Source organism: Gekko japonicus, unplaced genomic scaffold (genome assembly GCF_001447785.1).
Source record: "Gekko japonicus isolate JY-2015 unplaced genomic scaffold, Gekko_japonicus_V1.1 scaffold1339, whole genome shotgun sequence".
Lineage (NCBI taxonomy): Eukaryota > Metazoa > Chordata > Lepidosauria > Squamata > Gekkonidae > Gekko > Gekko japonicus.
The window spans coordinates 494,405-508,308 of record NW_015161992.1 but is presented as its reverse complement, the minus strand read 5'-3'; the positions used below and the strand labels follow the sequence as shown (position 1 = coordinate 508,308).

At 45.3% G+C, this 13,904-nt stretch overlaps 1 protein-coding gene across 1 annotated transcript in view; it reads right to left on the bottom strand.

Annotated features, from left to right (window-relative positions):
• IL16 (interleukin 16) overlaps positions 1-13,904 on the bottom strand; it is a 103,683-nt gene that overhangs the window by 50,772 nt on the left and 39,007 nt on the right. Inside the window, exons 2-5 of the mRNA XM_015405400.1 lie at positions 6,962-7,358; positions 2,933-3,069; positions 2,383-2,515; positions 1,083-1,191 (exon numbers count right to left, since the gene is read on the bottom strand). Coding sequence (XP_015260886.1) covers positions 1,083-1,191; positions 2,383-2,515; positions 2,933-3,069; positions 6,962-7,270 — 688 coding nt within the window. The 5' untranslated portion in view covers positions 7,271-7,358. The remainder of the gene's footprint in view (positions 1-1,082; positions 1,192-2,382; positions 2,516-2,932; positions 3,070-6,961; positions 7,359-13,904) is intronic.

Below are 13,904 nucleotides of genomic sequence, written 5' to 3'. Positions count from 1 at the left end.
GACATCAAAAAATTCAAGCGCGGACTTGGCGCCTTGGACCCAGGAGGCCCAGTCCTGCGGGCGGGCTATGTCGAAGGGCGGAAGCAGCCCTAGCCCTGGAGCGGTAGCCATCGTGCGCGTCGGAGGGGTTGCGGGAGAAGCGGTCTCGCTCATCGGATCGGCTGCTTCGCGTTCTCCTGGTTCCCGTTCTGTGACATCAAAAAATTCAAGCGCGGACTTGGCGCCTTGGACCCAGGAGGCCCAGTCCTGCGGGCGGGCTATGTCGAAGGGCGGAAGCAGCCCTAGCCCTGGAGCGGTAGCCATCGTGCGCGTCGGAGGGGTTGCGGGAGAAGCGGTCTCGCTCATCGGATCGGCTGCTTCGCGTTCTCCTGGTTCCTCGCGATGGCCCGGCTCAGATGCGGCAGTATCTCATCCTCGTCGCCACTATTGTGTAGTGGGTTTCCGCATGGAGAGACGACAGACGACGACGTAGTGCATAGCACGCTTTATTGGTACACAACAAGGACAAGGACAAACGGCCGGCAGGCCAACTATATACACCCCTGGGGACACACCCCTGGTCACCATTGGTGGGTTTGAATTTCCCGCCATGGTTCCCATTGGCTCCCCAGTGGGGGGACTAGGATCCTAGTCCCCATTGTTATCCCAGAGTCAAGCTCTGGCAATTCTGGCTGACCGCTGCCCCCCCTGTGGCGGTCTGCATACACAACAGTGGCACTTTGGGTTTTCTAAGCACCTGATGCCCCAGCAAGATGTGGTGGTGGAGATCCAGGACTTGAGTGGAGAGAGTACGGGAGAGTCTGAAGGGAAGGGGAAAGTGGCAATCAGCAGCACTCAAGGGGGAGAAAGGAAGTGGAGTAGGAGTAACAAAGTGAAACTGAAGGTGTGAAGGGAGAGGAAGAGGTTGTACAGGCAAGCAGAAGCAAGAAGAAAAAGGGAGAACAAGAAAGCAGAGACTGCATGGAGATAGGACTGGAATTTCCTTTCCCTGTGAGTCCTCATGTGTCCCCACTTTTGTGTATGTGTGTAGTACATATGTTGTGAGTGTTAAACAAAGAAATCACCTTTGTTGAGAAACTTACTGGCTGAATTACTGCGATTCCTCTGACATTTGGCTTTTGTCTGTAGAATGGAACCATTCTGCTTGTCCAGGTTTGTAGGCTGTTCTGTGCAAGAACAAATTGAGGGTTCCTGGGAAGGAAGAAAGAGATTTTGGGCAGCTCCCATTAGAGTTTCAAGATACCTTGTAAGCGTTCTCTGTGCTTTTACGTACACACTGGGGCCCTCTAGTGGCTTGGCATGGAACATAAATAACACCCTCAAAATGAAATGAAAGGGATGTGTGTCCTCTCCTGTCACTATATCCATCAAAGAGATTATTAACGCCTTTGCTCTGAGAATTGAGCAGCAACATTGTATTTCAAGAAGGGCTGATGAGGTTTGCTAATTTTTTTACTCAAAGCACTCATAGTTATCAGGAATAGGTGCCAAAAGGGCCATCTATGAGAGAACAGACAGCAGCCAAACATTCCTGTGCTTAAAAAGAGTGAGAGTCCAGAAGCACCTTAAAGACTAACAAAAGTTATTCAGAACATAACAGTGACTCACAAAAGCCTACCACAATTTTTTTTGTTACTCTTTAAGGTGCTCCTCTTTCCTGCTGCTACAGACAGACTAACATGGCTACCCATCTTGATCTATTCCTGCCCTAGGCTGTGATCCACACTGTGTAAGAGCCTCCCTCCCTCCCTCCCTCCCTCCCTCCCGGTCCACGGGGAGGGCAGGAAGCAGCCAGGCATTCTTCAAGTGTGGCTGCGAGCCAGCTTAAACTGTGAAGCCCCTTCCCAAGAAACATGTGTCTTCTAATCCCCAGTGGGTCACTCAGGGAAGCAGTGCTTTGGTAAACAGCAGGTAAATAAATACACTATCATTCTGCAACAAGAAATGAGATCTAGCAGCCTGAACTCTCATTTTGACTGGTGCAGTTTGGAGATCTGTTGTCAGGAAGACTGGCTAACAAATGGCAGCTTTTCTGCAGCCTGTAGCACATTGGATGACTGAATCCACTGTAATTGTTCATCTCTCTCTCCCCTATTAAATGCTTGGAAAAGATGACAGTAATTTAGAATGGCAATCCCCTCTTTTCCTTAGCAGGCCTTTTTCTAGAAGGTTTTCTCTTGATAGCTATGCCCAACTGCCTCTCCCACAGTTGAAATTCAACAGGTAAAGCATTTTCCAGCATGGAGGTGCAGTGTTCAGAAAAGCTGCACCTCTCGAATCCCTGCCTGTTGTGCCATTAGTAACGGGGGAGGGACCTTGCCAGGACCAAAGGTTCAGCATGCATGTTGTCACAGGACAGGAGGATCTATGTCAGGCTCTTACCTTGTTAGCTACAACCAAATTTACCAAGCCTTTTGCAGACTGAATGAGTGATTCAGCCTCTCTGCTGGAGAGTTCTTTCAGAGATTGCCCATTCACGGTTAGAAGTTCATCACCAAGGCTGAGACGGCCATCTCTGTAACAAAGAGATAAATGAAGAGAAGTGCAACATTTGAAGTCTGAATCAGCCACAAGAAATGGTGTCATTGGCACAGGATCCATTTCCTCACAGCCTCTTCCCACCACACTGTGATAATGTCTGGATTCCAGAATGGTCTGAGCAAGTATTGGTGTATCAGACTAGGATGCAGGAAACCTGGCTTCAGATCCCACTGCAACTCACTGGCCTTGGGTCAGTCGGTTTCTCTGCCTAACCCACCTGTTGTTGTGCAGCTTAACATGGAGAAGGACAGGACTGTATGCTGCCCTGAACCCCTTGAAGCATTATTATTTTAATGTCATTGTTTGTGCCGAGCCTTGGGTAGCAGAGCAACATTGGAATGTAAATAACCCAAAGGGTTCCCATTCACGATTTTTTAAAAAGCAAGTGTACCTGTAGGCAGCTCCTCCATTGACCACTTGGCTGACTGTGAATTCTTTTCCGAAAACAGAGCAACTGGGAGTCCTGGAGACTTGGATCCCCAGCCCATCATTCCCAGTCGCTATGCACAGCTTCCAGATGCAGCTGTCCTGGTTTGGAAGACAAGAAAGTGTATCTGAGGTGAGGAGCGATGCTTCCAGAATAGTTCAGGATGGAAGTTGGAGAGCATCAAAGCAGGAAGTGCAAACAGTGATTTTCTGGTCCAGTGTGAGATACTTACAGGGCCCTTCTAAGTTTGTTGGTTGTTAGTGGGTTCAGAAGGGTGTAATTCTGTTTAGGATGACCCTGTACCAGGCCTGCAAGATGGGAGGCAGTGGGCATCACTCAGTCAGTGATACTTGCTAGGAGAATGAGGGGTGTTTAAAAGTACACTAGAGGGTTTTCATCTCAGAAATGCTGGAGATCATGGTGGTGTTGATTTCTGTTGTTACATTTGTGCTTTGTAATCTGCTTGGGGTCTATGGTATTTGGAGAAAGGCTGAATAGAAATTGAATAAATATATAAATGATATAGCTGGCAGTCAGTTTCCAAGACCTGAGCAAGGCTGTTAACAATAGGATGTTTTGGAGAACATTAATTCAGAGGGTCGCCGTAAGTTGGAAGTGACTTGACAGTGACTTGACACACACACACATAACTGGCAAAGTGTATAATTTCATTCTATTCTGTATAAGTATGATGTACAGGCCAAATCAGATTCTCTTCCTTTAAAGATTTCTGTTTGCCTTTTCTCTTGAAGAAGTAAACACCTTGTTCCAGATGTTGTTTGAAATACGCATAAGCATGACAGTGACTGAGAAGCATTTGTTTTTCCTTGAGGGGACTGCCACAGTAGACTTTTTAGAAAGGTGACTTTGTACTCCTTTCAGCAGGCCATATGAGGAGTCTCTGGTTTCTTTGAGTCATGAACAGTGGGTGCGAAGGTTAGGCCTGAGATGGGGTTGCCAGCTCTGGCCTTGTAAATGCCTAGAGATTTCGGGGTGGTGCCTGTTGATGGGGAGAATTTTGGGGAGGGATTTCACATAGAACCTAAGGTATACCACAGTGTCCACCCTCCAAAGCAGCCATTTTCTCCAGGGGAACTGTTCTGTGTAGTCTGGAGTTCAGTTGCCTTTCTGGGAGGATAGCTCATGGAGGCCGGCTACCCTGTATGAGTTTCAGCTCTTGGCTCAACCACAGATGGTGGGAAAGTGGCCTTTGAGGAATGGCTTGCAGAAGGTCTGTTTTGTGACCCACTTGAATCGGTAGTTGTGTAATGGAATGTGAAGGGTGATTCCAAATGTGATGCCTTGGCTCTTCAGTCCCCAAAATCCATTTTGATTTTGTCTCTTTTTGCTTTCCTGGCATCAAAATAGCTGCGTGACAGGTTGTCTGTGCATCATTTAGGCAGCATTATAAGTTGTGCTTTTTTAGATATACATGTGCATACATCAGGGGTCTGCTGGTAGCAGGAGCTCCTTTGCATATTAGGCCACACACCCCTAGTGTAGCCAATCCTCCAAGAGCTTACAGTAGCCCCAGTAAGAAGAGCTCTGTAAGCTCTTGGAGGATTGGCTACACTAGGGGTGTGTGGCCTAATATGCAAAGGAGATCCTGCTACCAGTAGAGCCCTGCGTGACATTACATGTATAAGAACTGTCTCTGGTGATTCCCATTTGCGTGTTTGTGTTTCTGCTGCTTCTTTTGTCACTGTTGGATATGTTTTTTTGATATTCATAAGCCACCTTGAAAGCTCCCATTGTGACCGACAGGTGGCATGTATCTCTGGGACTCACCACACCCATATCAACCTGTCTGACTTCTCGGTTCACCTCTGCGTGAAATACGAACTCTCATAAACTTTTTGCCCTAAGGGGGCATCCTTACATTTAAGATACATGCAGGGCTGATGTCCAGTCCCTTCAATCCTTCTTTCCAAACTAACAGTCTAAACTAGGGGTGTCAAACATGCAGCCCGGCGGCCAGGTTAGGCCCTCAGAGGGCCCCAATCAGGCCTGCAAGTCCCTGGCTGTTTCCTACTGCTTCTGCTGCTGCCATGTTACAGCTTGCTTTATCAGGAGAGATAGATACGGTAGGCAAGGCTCTCCTGTGCCATTGAGAGAGTCTGGTAAAGAACTAGCTGAGGCGCCTCCCCCTCCTCCTCCCAGGAGGAGGGTGGGAACAGCCAGAGCTTGCTTCCTGGCCAAGCTGCAGGAGAAAAGGGAAGGAAGCCTTTCTTTCCTTCCACTGTCTGAGGCTCTCCCCTGAAAGGAGAGAGGGAATGAGGGAGAGTTTGCTTTGCTGGGCTGCCTCAATCGCACAGGAGAAATACCAAGCACCTTTAAGACCAACAAAGTTTTGTTCAAGGTATGAGCTTTTGTGTGCCTTGCTACAGTGTGTGTGTTGGGCTTTTTATGCCAGGGCTCTCCTCGGTGCAACTGGGTTCCCTCCCCCTTTTCACTGTTTTCATGCCCTCATGATCCAGTCTTTCTCAGTAAGAAAGCAATGTGAACTATTTTAGAGGAGGAATAAAAACAAGCCAGTGAGGTGGATTAGACTGAAAGTATGTGTCCAGACCGAGTTCACCCCTTTTGTAGGAAGTTGTAGTTATTTCTCTTGGGAAGGGTATAGTTTTGTAGACAAACACATGGCCCTCAGTCTGTGTTAGGGTGTTGTCACACAGCAAGCTGATCACGATTTGTTCCCACTGTAGATTTGATCGGGAATATTTTTTTTTCAGGTTGGGATGACCACACATATCCCTCCCTGAGCCGCTTGCATTGCGCAACGAGGCTCCAGGCACTGTTCAGATAGCCACGCTGCCACTTGGGCAGCACGGCTTGTCTTTTTAAAAAATTGGCTTTGCACATGGGCAAAGACACATGGCCGATTCACCGCTCCCACTGGGACTCGCCGTACTCCCTTGTTCTTGCAGGTTCCCCCCTCCCCCGAACAGCAAACAAAATTAACCAGCAACACACAACTGAGCACTGGAGTCTATATGTGTGCTTGAACATTTATACATTGAATTTATTCAGCACAGGATTGCTCATGTGCACAATGATGGAAGCTTGTAAAAAAAAATCGCGAGAAGGACGTTCAGATGACCTAATTGCAATCATTGCAAGAAATGGCCGTCCATATCTGCGAAATCACAGATTCAAAGCACAAATATCCAGAAAGTACTTGATTTTCCGGGTGTAGGAAAACTCACTAGGGAACTGGGAGGATTGCGTGAGTGATTTTAAATGTGAGAGGGAACAGAGGTGAAATCCGATCAAAATGACCAACCAAAACCTTAGAATGCCTTCTCATGTTCTTGACCAGCACATGAAGCAATTTATGTACAAAAGGTCGCAGTGCCTAGCCATTTTATGTTTTCCCCTGGGTCCTAGGCTAAAACACTGAGCATGAGATTTTTGTGATAAATGTCAATAAATCAAAAGTAGGTTTGCAGCTTACAGATACAGCACAGACATTTTGATGCAATAATTCAGAGCAGAGATGTCAGTTATCAGAAACTGTTAAATAGACAAAATATTGCAAGAGCATGTTTTATTTAAAGTTTAAAAAATCTTTGTGTTTGTCTGTGTCCTTTATAAAGTTTAAATCTCCGTTACCTGGCATTACATTTTATGACATACATGGCCCCGCCCAACAATTTATGTCGGATTCGGCCCTCATAACAAATGAGTTTGATACCCCTAGTCTAAACCCTTTATTGGCTTGCAAGAGAAACAGCATTGAGATCCCAGCCTAAGCCCTGTTGCGTGTGTTCGATTAACAGCTTTGGACTGCAGCAATTCTCTTTTGCTGTGTTGCTCAGTGAAGATGAGACAGCCACACAGCAGAGGTGAGATACCCTTGGCAAATGACCACTACCTCCTGGGAACACTGGCCAGGATTTGATCCCTGAATCTACAAGTGGGAGGCGTCCCGCATTCAGCTTGAGCAATCTGATATGAGACCTGGGAGTGCTGAATGGCTGACGAGGCACTTACCTTGACAAAGAATTTTCTTTTCATGTTTTTGGCGCTGTCACCAGGGGCAGCTCTCAGCTGCATCACACCAGTGATCATAAGTGGATCGGAAGGGTCTTGGTCACTCGACGAGGTACACACTAATTGGAGCCGAGGGCAGGAACCGGTTTCCTCATGATCCCAAGTAGCCTGAGTCTCAAAAGGGTTGGGGCACTTCTCATCTGGGCTCAATCCATCGTCACTGTTCTTGGTGTTGCAAAGGATAAGGGAGCGTGAGATGGAGCGCAGCGTTTTGGACTTGCGGCTCTTGGCGCTGTTCTGTCGCTCCATCGCAAATGACCCGGTGCTCTCCTAGGCTTGTTAATGCTCCTTGGCTACTTTGATGCCGTACCCCATTTTACTGCAGATCAACTGCCTGCTGGGAAAAGATGTTTAAAGAGAACAGGATTTTAAATCTGTGGTATCTTTTCATCCCCCTGCTTGTCAAACCCAAAACACAGCGGCAAATTTGTGATCTAGACAGAGACCTTCAGTTGAGGCGCAAGCAATGTAGTGCTTCATGACTGGCTGATTCTGTTTGTTTGTGGGTGGGTTTTTTAAAAAAAACACTGGTCCATGATTCTCCTTTACTTTTTCACTTTACATTCTTCCTCCCTCTGTCTCCAGGCATTATGGAATACTTTCAAACAAACATCTTGTTCTGGCCTTCTCCAGCTTCAGCAATCCTGGTACTTTTTTGGGTGCATATCTAAAAATATCCACAGAACTAGGACTGACTGTGAGTCAAGCCCTGATAAGCACACAGGAGATAATGAACCCAGGTTTCTAGCTGGGCAATGTGTGAAAAGGCCCCTCAGTACTTTGCAATTAATTCAAAGTGAAGAATGAGCTGGCAGTGCTGAAAAGAAGGCGTGACATATATGTTTGTATTAAGTTATGGAAAAAAAATGTGGATTCTTAAAAAGGGCATTCTGAGTTCACATATGACAAAGAGATACTGGGAGATACATGGTGTAGTGGTTAGAGTATCAAACTAGGATCTGGGAGACCCAGGCTCAAATCCCCATTTTGCCGTGGAAGCTTGCTGGGGTATCTTTGGGCCAGGCACACACTCTCAGCCTAAACTACCTCACAGGGTTGTTGCGAGGATAAAATTAAGGAGTACAGGATTCTGTTAGTTGCTTTGAGTCCCCATTGGGGAGAAACATGGGATATAAATAGCTAAACAAATAAATCTGCCATACAGAATGGGAAAGGTTGGAGAAGATTATGTTAATTCCATGATTTTTTAAAAAAATGTTTTGAGGTGGTGAAGAAATGCATTTTTTCTTTGGAGGTTTGAAATGAGCAAAACCCCCCCCCCCCCGGGCAGAGAATGGGCAGGAAGGGGGGGAGACCGTTCCATTGCTTTCCAGACTTACCTCAGCCCACCATCAGTCAAATGCTAATGGTTCTAGCTAGAGACAATTGGATGGGCCAGCCCCCCCCCCCAGCAGTGATCAAAGACTTGGAGAAATTAAGGCTAGAAGGGCTTCAGGAAGAAATTTTTGGAGACCTCAGTGGGAGGGTAAAGGGAGAAGATAGAACTCCTGAAAGCAAGGAGGAAGCTCTTTTTTTGGGCTGGGTCCATCCAGGCAGACAGCACTCTTAGCTGAGGTCTGGAGGAGATGGCCATTGACCATGTCTTCAGCCTAGACAGCTGAAGAACACTTCAAGGTAATGTGAACTTCCTAAAGCTAAGGAGCCTATCCTATATGTACAGGGCATGTATAGAGAGAGGGACAGAGGGTTTGTGTTTTACCCATTTCTTTTGATTCCCTTGCTCAGTGTGGTGCTGTGCTAAAAGTATGCTGCTAAACATTTTCTTTTTAATAAATACTTTTGATGCTGGTAGTGGTTCTTTGTACCACATAGACCTCCACTGTCTTGGACACACTATTTTAAAAGGGAGTGCTAGGGGGAAGGCAGGCAATTGGCAAGTGGCTACTCCTCCAGGTGTGCACAAGGCAGTAATGGTCATTGTGGTGACCAGGCACTGGGCAGCGGGAGACACTGAGGCAAGGACTCAAATCTTGGAAGGGAAGCTGGGAGGCCTGACCGTCCCAGTGGGCAATTCCTACAAAGGTCAGGTGGTGGTGGTGGGTTACCAGAGAGAGAGAAAAGCCTCTCCAGGTGTTGGGAAAACCTTGGAGAGCAGGGTGGAACAGGGCCTGGCCCTGCAGGTTATTGTGCAAGTGGCCTAGGCTGGGTGTGTGTGTCTGTTTAACCCCTTTCTTCTATAGCCATTTGTTGTCTCAAAATCTCCACACACACCCACCACATATAAATAGCTTTTATTTTTTAAGAGAGAGAAAAGATCCTCTGTAATGAGATGCCTCTAGGCTATGATGTCCTTTCACATGCTTAAGATGGGTAGCCATGTTAGTCTATCTGTAGCAGCAGAAAAGAGCAAGAGTCCAGACTAACAAAGACTAACTAACAAAATATGTGGCAGGGGAGGAGCTTTTGTGGGTCACTGCTTGACGTGATTAAAGAGCACAGAATGAGTTGCACCAGAAAGCTTTCTGATCAACCCCCCCCCCCCCGAAAAGTGGGATGTGCCGTTTCTTAGGAGGAGGTACCCAAGTTGACACTTACTGTCACATTACCGCCAATGAAAATGCTTGGTCACAGGATGTGGGAATGATAAGAAATTCTGTGCTTAACTCATCCCCCTTGGGTTCCAGTCCTGGTTATCTCTGCCTGATCTAACTACTGCCAGTTGGCATGGGGAAAGATCCCATTGTGGAACTATATTTAGCTTGTACAGACCCTGGATTGACTGTGGCTCTCTGCTGAAAGCACATGAGGTGGTAAGCCCAGATTTGTTGGTGCTGTGTGGTGTAGCAAAAACAGCCCCTGAGGTGGCAAGCTTGAAAGAGAGCATAAGAGTGTGTCCCTCTGTTCCATGATGCAGAGAGAATGTCTGTTTTTGCTTGGGTTTTTTTAAAGTGATTGCTGTTCTAAAAAGAAAAAAAAAAAAATGATTGAGGTCCTGAGCCTGGCATGTTGGATTTGTAAGCAGTTTTTAAAAAGTAGCTCTTGGCCATGAGCAAAAATGCATGACTGGAATGAAACGTATGCATCTGTGCCGTACGTTCCCTTCAGTAGAAAACAGAGTCTTAACTGTAATCATGGCCTTATCCTTATGAAAAGAGACAGCCAATCATTCCTCTCAGTCAATGCTTTCCAAGCTTCCAGTAGTGAAAGCAAATCTCTTTCTGAATTAAAACTGGAGGCACTCTTTACGCAACACTCAGGTTGCTTTTAGTAGTTGTAAACATTAAGCATTACTGGCCTTCAGAGGAGCCCCACCCCTGTGCTCTCCAGGGATCATTGTTGCAAAGGCCTCATCATCAAGAAGGGTTAGGGAAGAGTGACTCAAGCAGAGATGCACTGGGCATCCTACTGTATGTACCTGTATTTGGAATGAACAAATATTCTAATCACACATGCCACACAAAACAGGGCAGAATTACCTGCCTCCCTGCAGAAACTGATTGGAAGACTGCAAAGAACTAGTTTGGTGTAGTGGTTAAGTGCGCGGACTCTAATCTGGGAGAACCAGGTTTGATTCCCCACTCCTCCACTTGCACCTGCTGATGTGACCTTGGGTCAGTCACAAGCTCTGGCACAGCTGTCCTTGAAAAAGAGCAGTTTGTGTCAGAGTTCTTTCAGCCTCACCCACCTCACAGGGTGTCTGTTGTGGGGAGGGGAAGGGAAAGGAGTTTGTAAGCCGCTCTGAGACTCCAAGTGAAGGGCGGGTGTATGTGTTTTATGTGTGTGTGTGTCTCTTTAAAAGTTTGGTGGCATGGCAGTGGTAAGTAGACTAGAGTGGTTGAGAGAAGCAAGTGTGGTATGATTGGTGGTTGACAGAGAGGGGGAGGGGTTTTGGAAGTGAGAATGAGTGGATATGTCTGTATGTCAGTCAGAGGTGACAGTTACACGGTTGACAGTTGAGGAGTTCAGTTAGTTCTGTGTGGGGAATGAGTTAGACAAGCAGTTAGTTCTGTGTATGAAGGAAGTTAGAAGCAGTCCTGTATGGTATAAGTTAGTTCAGTGAGAAACAGAAGGAAGGCTGAGAGAATAGGAAAAAGTAAATGAACGTTTAATTGAAGACAAGTTATAAGAAAGGCTGTATGTCATGATAAACTGGAGAGAAACAGTGAAAATATATGACCTTGAGTTAAAGTGTTACAAAGTTACCTGAAAGATCCCTGTCAGTAAGGGAGCATATTGTGTGTGATACACCAAGCAATGGTTCATTAATTACACATTATTAGATACCTTGTTCTACCCTTTTATTTATGAATTACTCCAATAAATCCTCTTTTATTCAAATATACCAGCTTTGAAAGAAATACTTTCTCAGGACCACATAGTTCCTCATAAGCCTTGTACTCGGTCTACCTAACCAGCAAGAGCAGAAGTAAAAGTATAAAGGTTTGGAAAGCCTTAAATTTCCTGGTGGCAGCCATATATACATAGTAGAATAAAATAAAGAACACTTTTAAAGGGAAACCAGTCCTCCCCTATAAGGGTATAAATCCAATCTCCTCTTCTCTTCTTCTTCAAAGCCAGAGCAGAGAGTTGCACAGAGTTGTACAACTCACACAGAGTTGCAACAAGCTGCCTCCTCCATGGGAGGGCTTACAGAAGCCTCCAGCTATACAGTTAGATTTATTCTTTGCAGAATGCTAGCAGTTCACAGCAGTATTTTTTGTTTGGCCCTCTAGGCAACTGGTTGGCTGCTGTATGAAACAAGAAGCTGGACCAGAAGGACCAGACTGCTGATCTGATCCAGCAGTGCTCTACTTAGGTTCTTAATGAACTGCATTAAAGATTCAGCTTCATATCTGAACCTTTACTGAAATCCAGGTAAATCACATCAACAGAGTTCCCACGATCCAGTAAGCTCTTCACATGATCAAAGAAGGAAACCAGGGCCCCTGCCACACGGCAGGGGAAAAGCCCCTTATAACTTTTTTGTTATATGAGGCTTTAAGGATTTTTTCTTTCATTTCCCGTTTGTAAAATTTTACATGGACTTCACGGGGCAACTTGTGTTTTCTAGCATAAGTAGAGTTTTTTCTATAAATCGTTTCAATTTCTGCTTCTATTTCTTTATTTATTGCTACTTCCAGTTGTTCAGCTAGGTTCTGTGCTAATTCTTCTTTTAAATGTTTTTCCATTGATTCTGGAACATTCTGACACCTTAGTACTAAGGCTGCCTTATCCATCTCTAATGTAATTAGTGAGTCCTCAATCTTATTTTCTTTCAGTTTTATTTCTTGTATCACATATTCCTTGTACCTTTTCTTTTGTTTTTTTCATTTTCAGCTGATATTTTTAGAATTTCTTGTTTATATTCTTGTATTTGTTTTTTAATTTCTTTGGTTTCAGTAGTGATTTGGTTAGTAATCTCTTCCATTTTCTCTTTTAATGGTTCTATTTCTTTTTTTATTAATGCTGGAAATGCAGTGTCTATCATTGTTTGCATTGTGTCTTGAATTAATAGCTTGAGATCTTTTAAATTTAATTGTGGTGTTGCTGTTGCTAGTTTAATTTGGGCATCAGAGGATGGAAGAATAATAGCAATTAGTATTACAAGGAACGGGACAGACACATTAATTATTAACATATACGCAGCAAATCAAAACCAAGAAAATTTTTTCAAGAATGTAAAGCAGATTCTTTTGCTTAAGAACTATACAAATATATGCATAATAGGTGATTATAATGCAGTCTTCGATCCAGAAGTGGATAGAAAGAAACAAAGTAAAAATACAAAGGCAGGACTGAAGCTGCACAAAATTTTTCTACAAACTTCAGATGAATATAACCTACTAGATGCATGGAGAACACGTAATATAAATAAAAGAGACTTTACATTCTACTCTAATAGACACGATTCATGGTCTTGCATAGATATGGCATGGGTAAATATAACAATGCTGAGAGAAATGACAGAGGCAGAAATTCTACCCAAAACATTTGCAGACCATAATCCAATAATACTCTCCTTTAAAGAAACAAGGAAAAAATATAGATGGACACTAAATAATAATTTACTAAGAAATACTAAATTTGTGGAGAAAACAAAAATAGAAATTCGAGAATTTTAAAAAAGAAATATCCAGCCAGAGATGTCATTACACACAGTTTGGGATGCATTTAAAGCATATATGAGGGGCTGGTTCATTAGTCAAGAAGCATGGAAGAAGAAAGGGAAAAACTTATTATATGACCGGATCACTACAATAGCGGTACCATGGTCGGACCACCAGGCCCTGAAGGCTCGTCTGAATGTGCCACCCCGACCCCTCTTAGGCGGCGAGCTGATTTTTGCTCGCCCGCGAGGCCAGATGGCGTTGCGGGAGCCAAAGCCCCCTGGCAGCTCGTTGGAGGACTGGCATGACCGGCTCTCTGCAGCCATCGACGAGATTGCTCCCAGGCGTCCTCTCCGGACTCGCATGAGGCGGGTGCCCTGGTATACCCAGGAGTTGCACCAGCTGAAGCGAGAACTGAGACGACTAGAGAGACGGTGGCATCGCGCTCGCGACGAAGCGTCAAGAGCATCTTATAGGACGTTTATGAAGGCCTATGAGATGGCAGTCAAGGCCGCGAAGAGGGAGTTCTTCGCGGCCAGGATTGCATCTGCTAGCTCACGCCCGGCACAATTATTTAGCACGATTCGGTCATTAACAATTTTGCCACAGGGCAACCAAAATGTGAGGGAATTGGACATCGGCTGTGAGGCATTTGCGAGCTTTTTTGCAGAGAAAGTCTTGGCGCTCCGCCGTGCCCTCCCCGCCACGATTGATACAGTGAGTGAACTTGAGGCCCCTTGCACGTCTTTGGAGCCGGGTTTAGTAAGTTTTTGCCCACTCAGCCTGGAAGAAGTTGACAGACTGCTTGCGGCGGT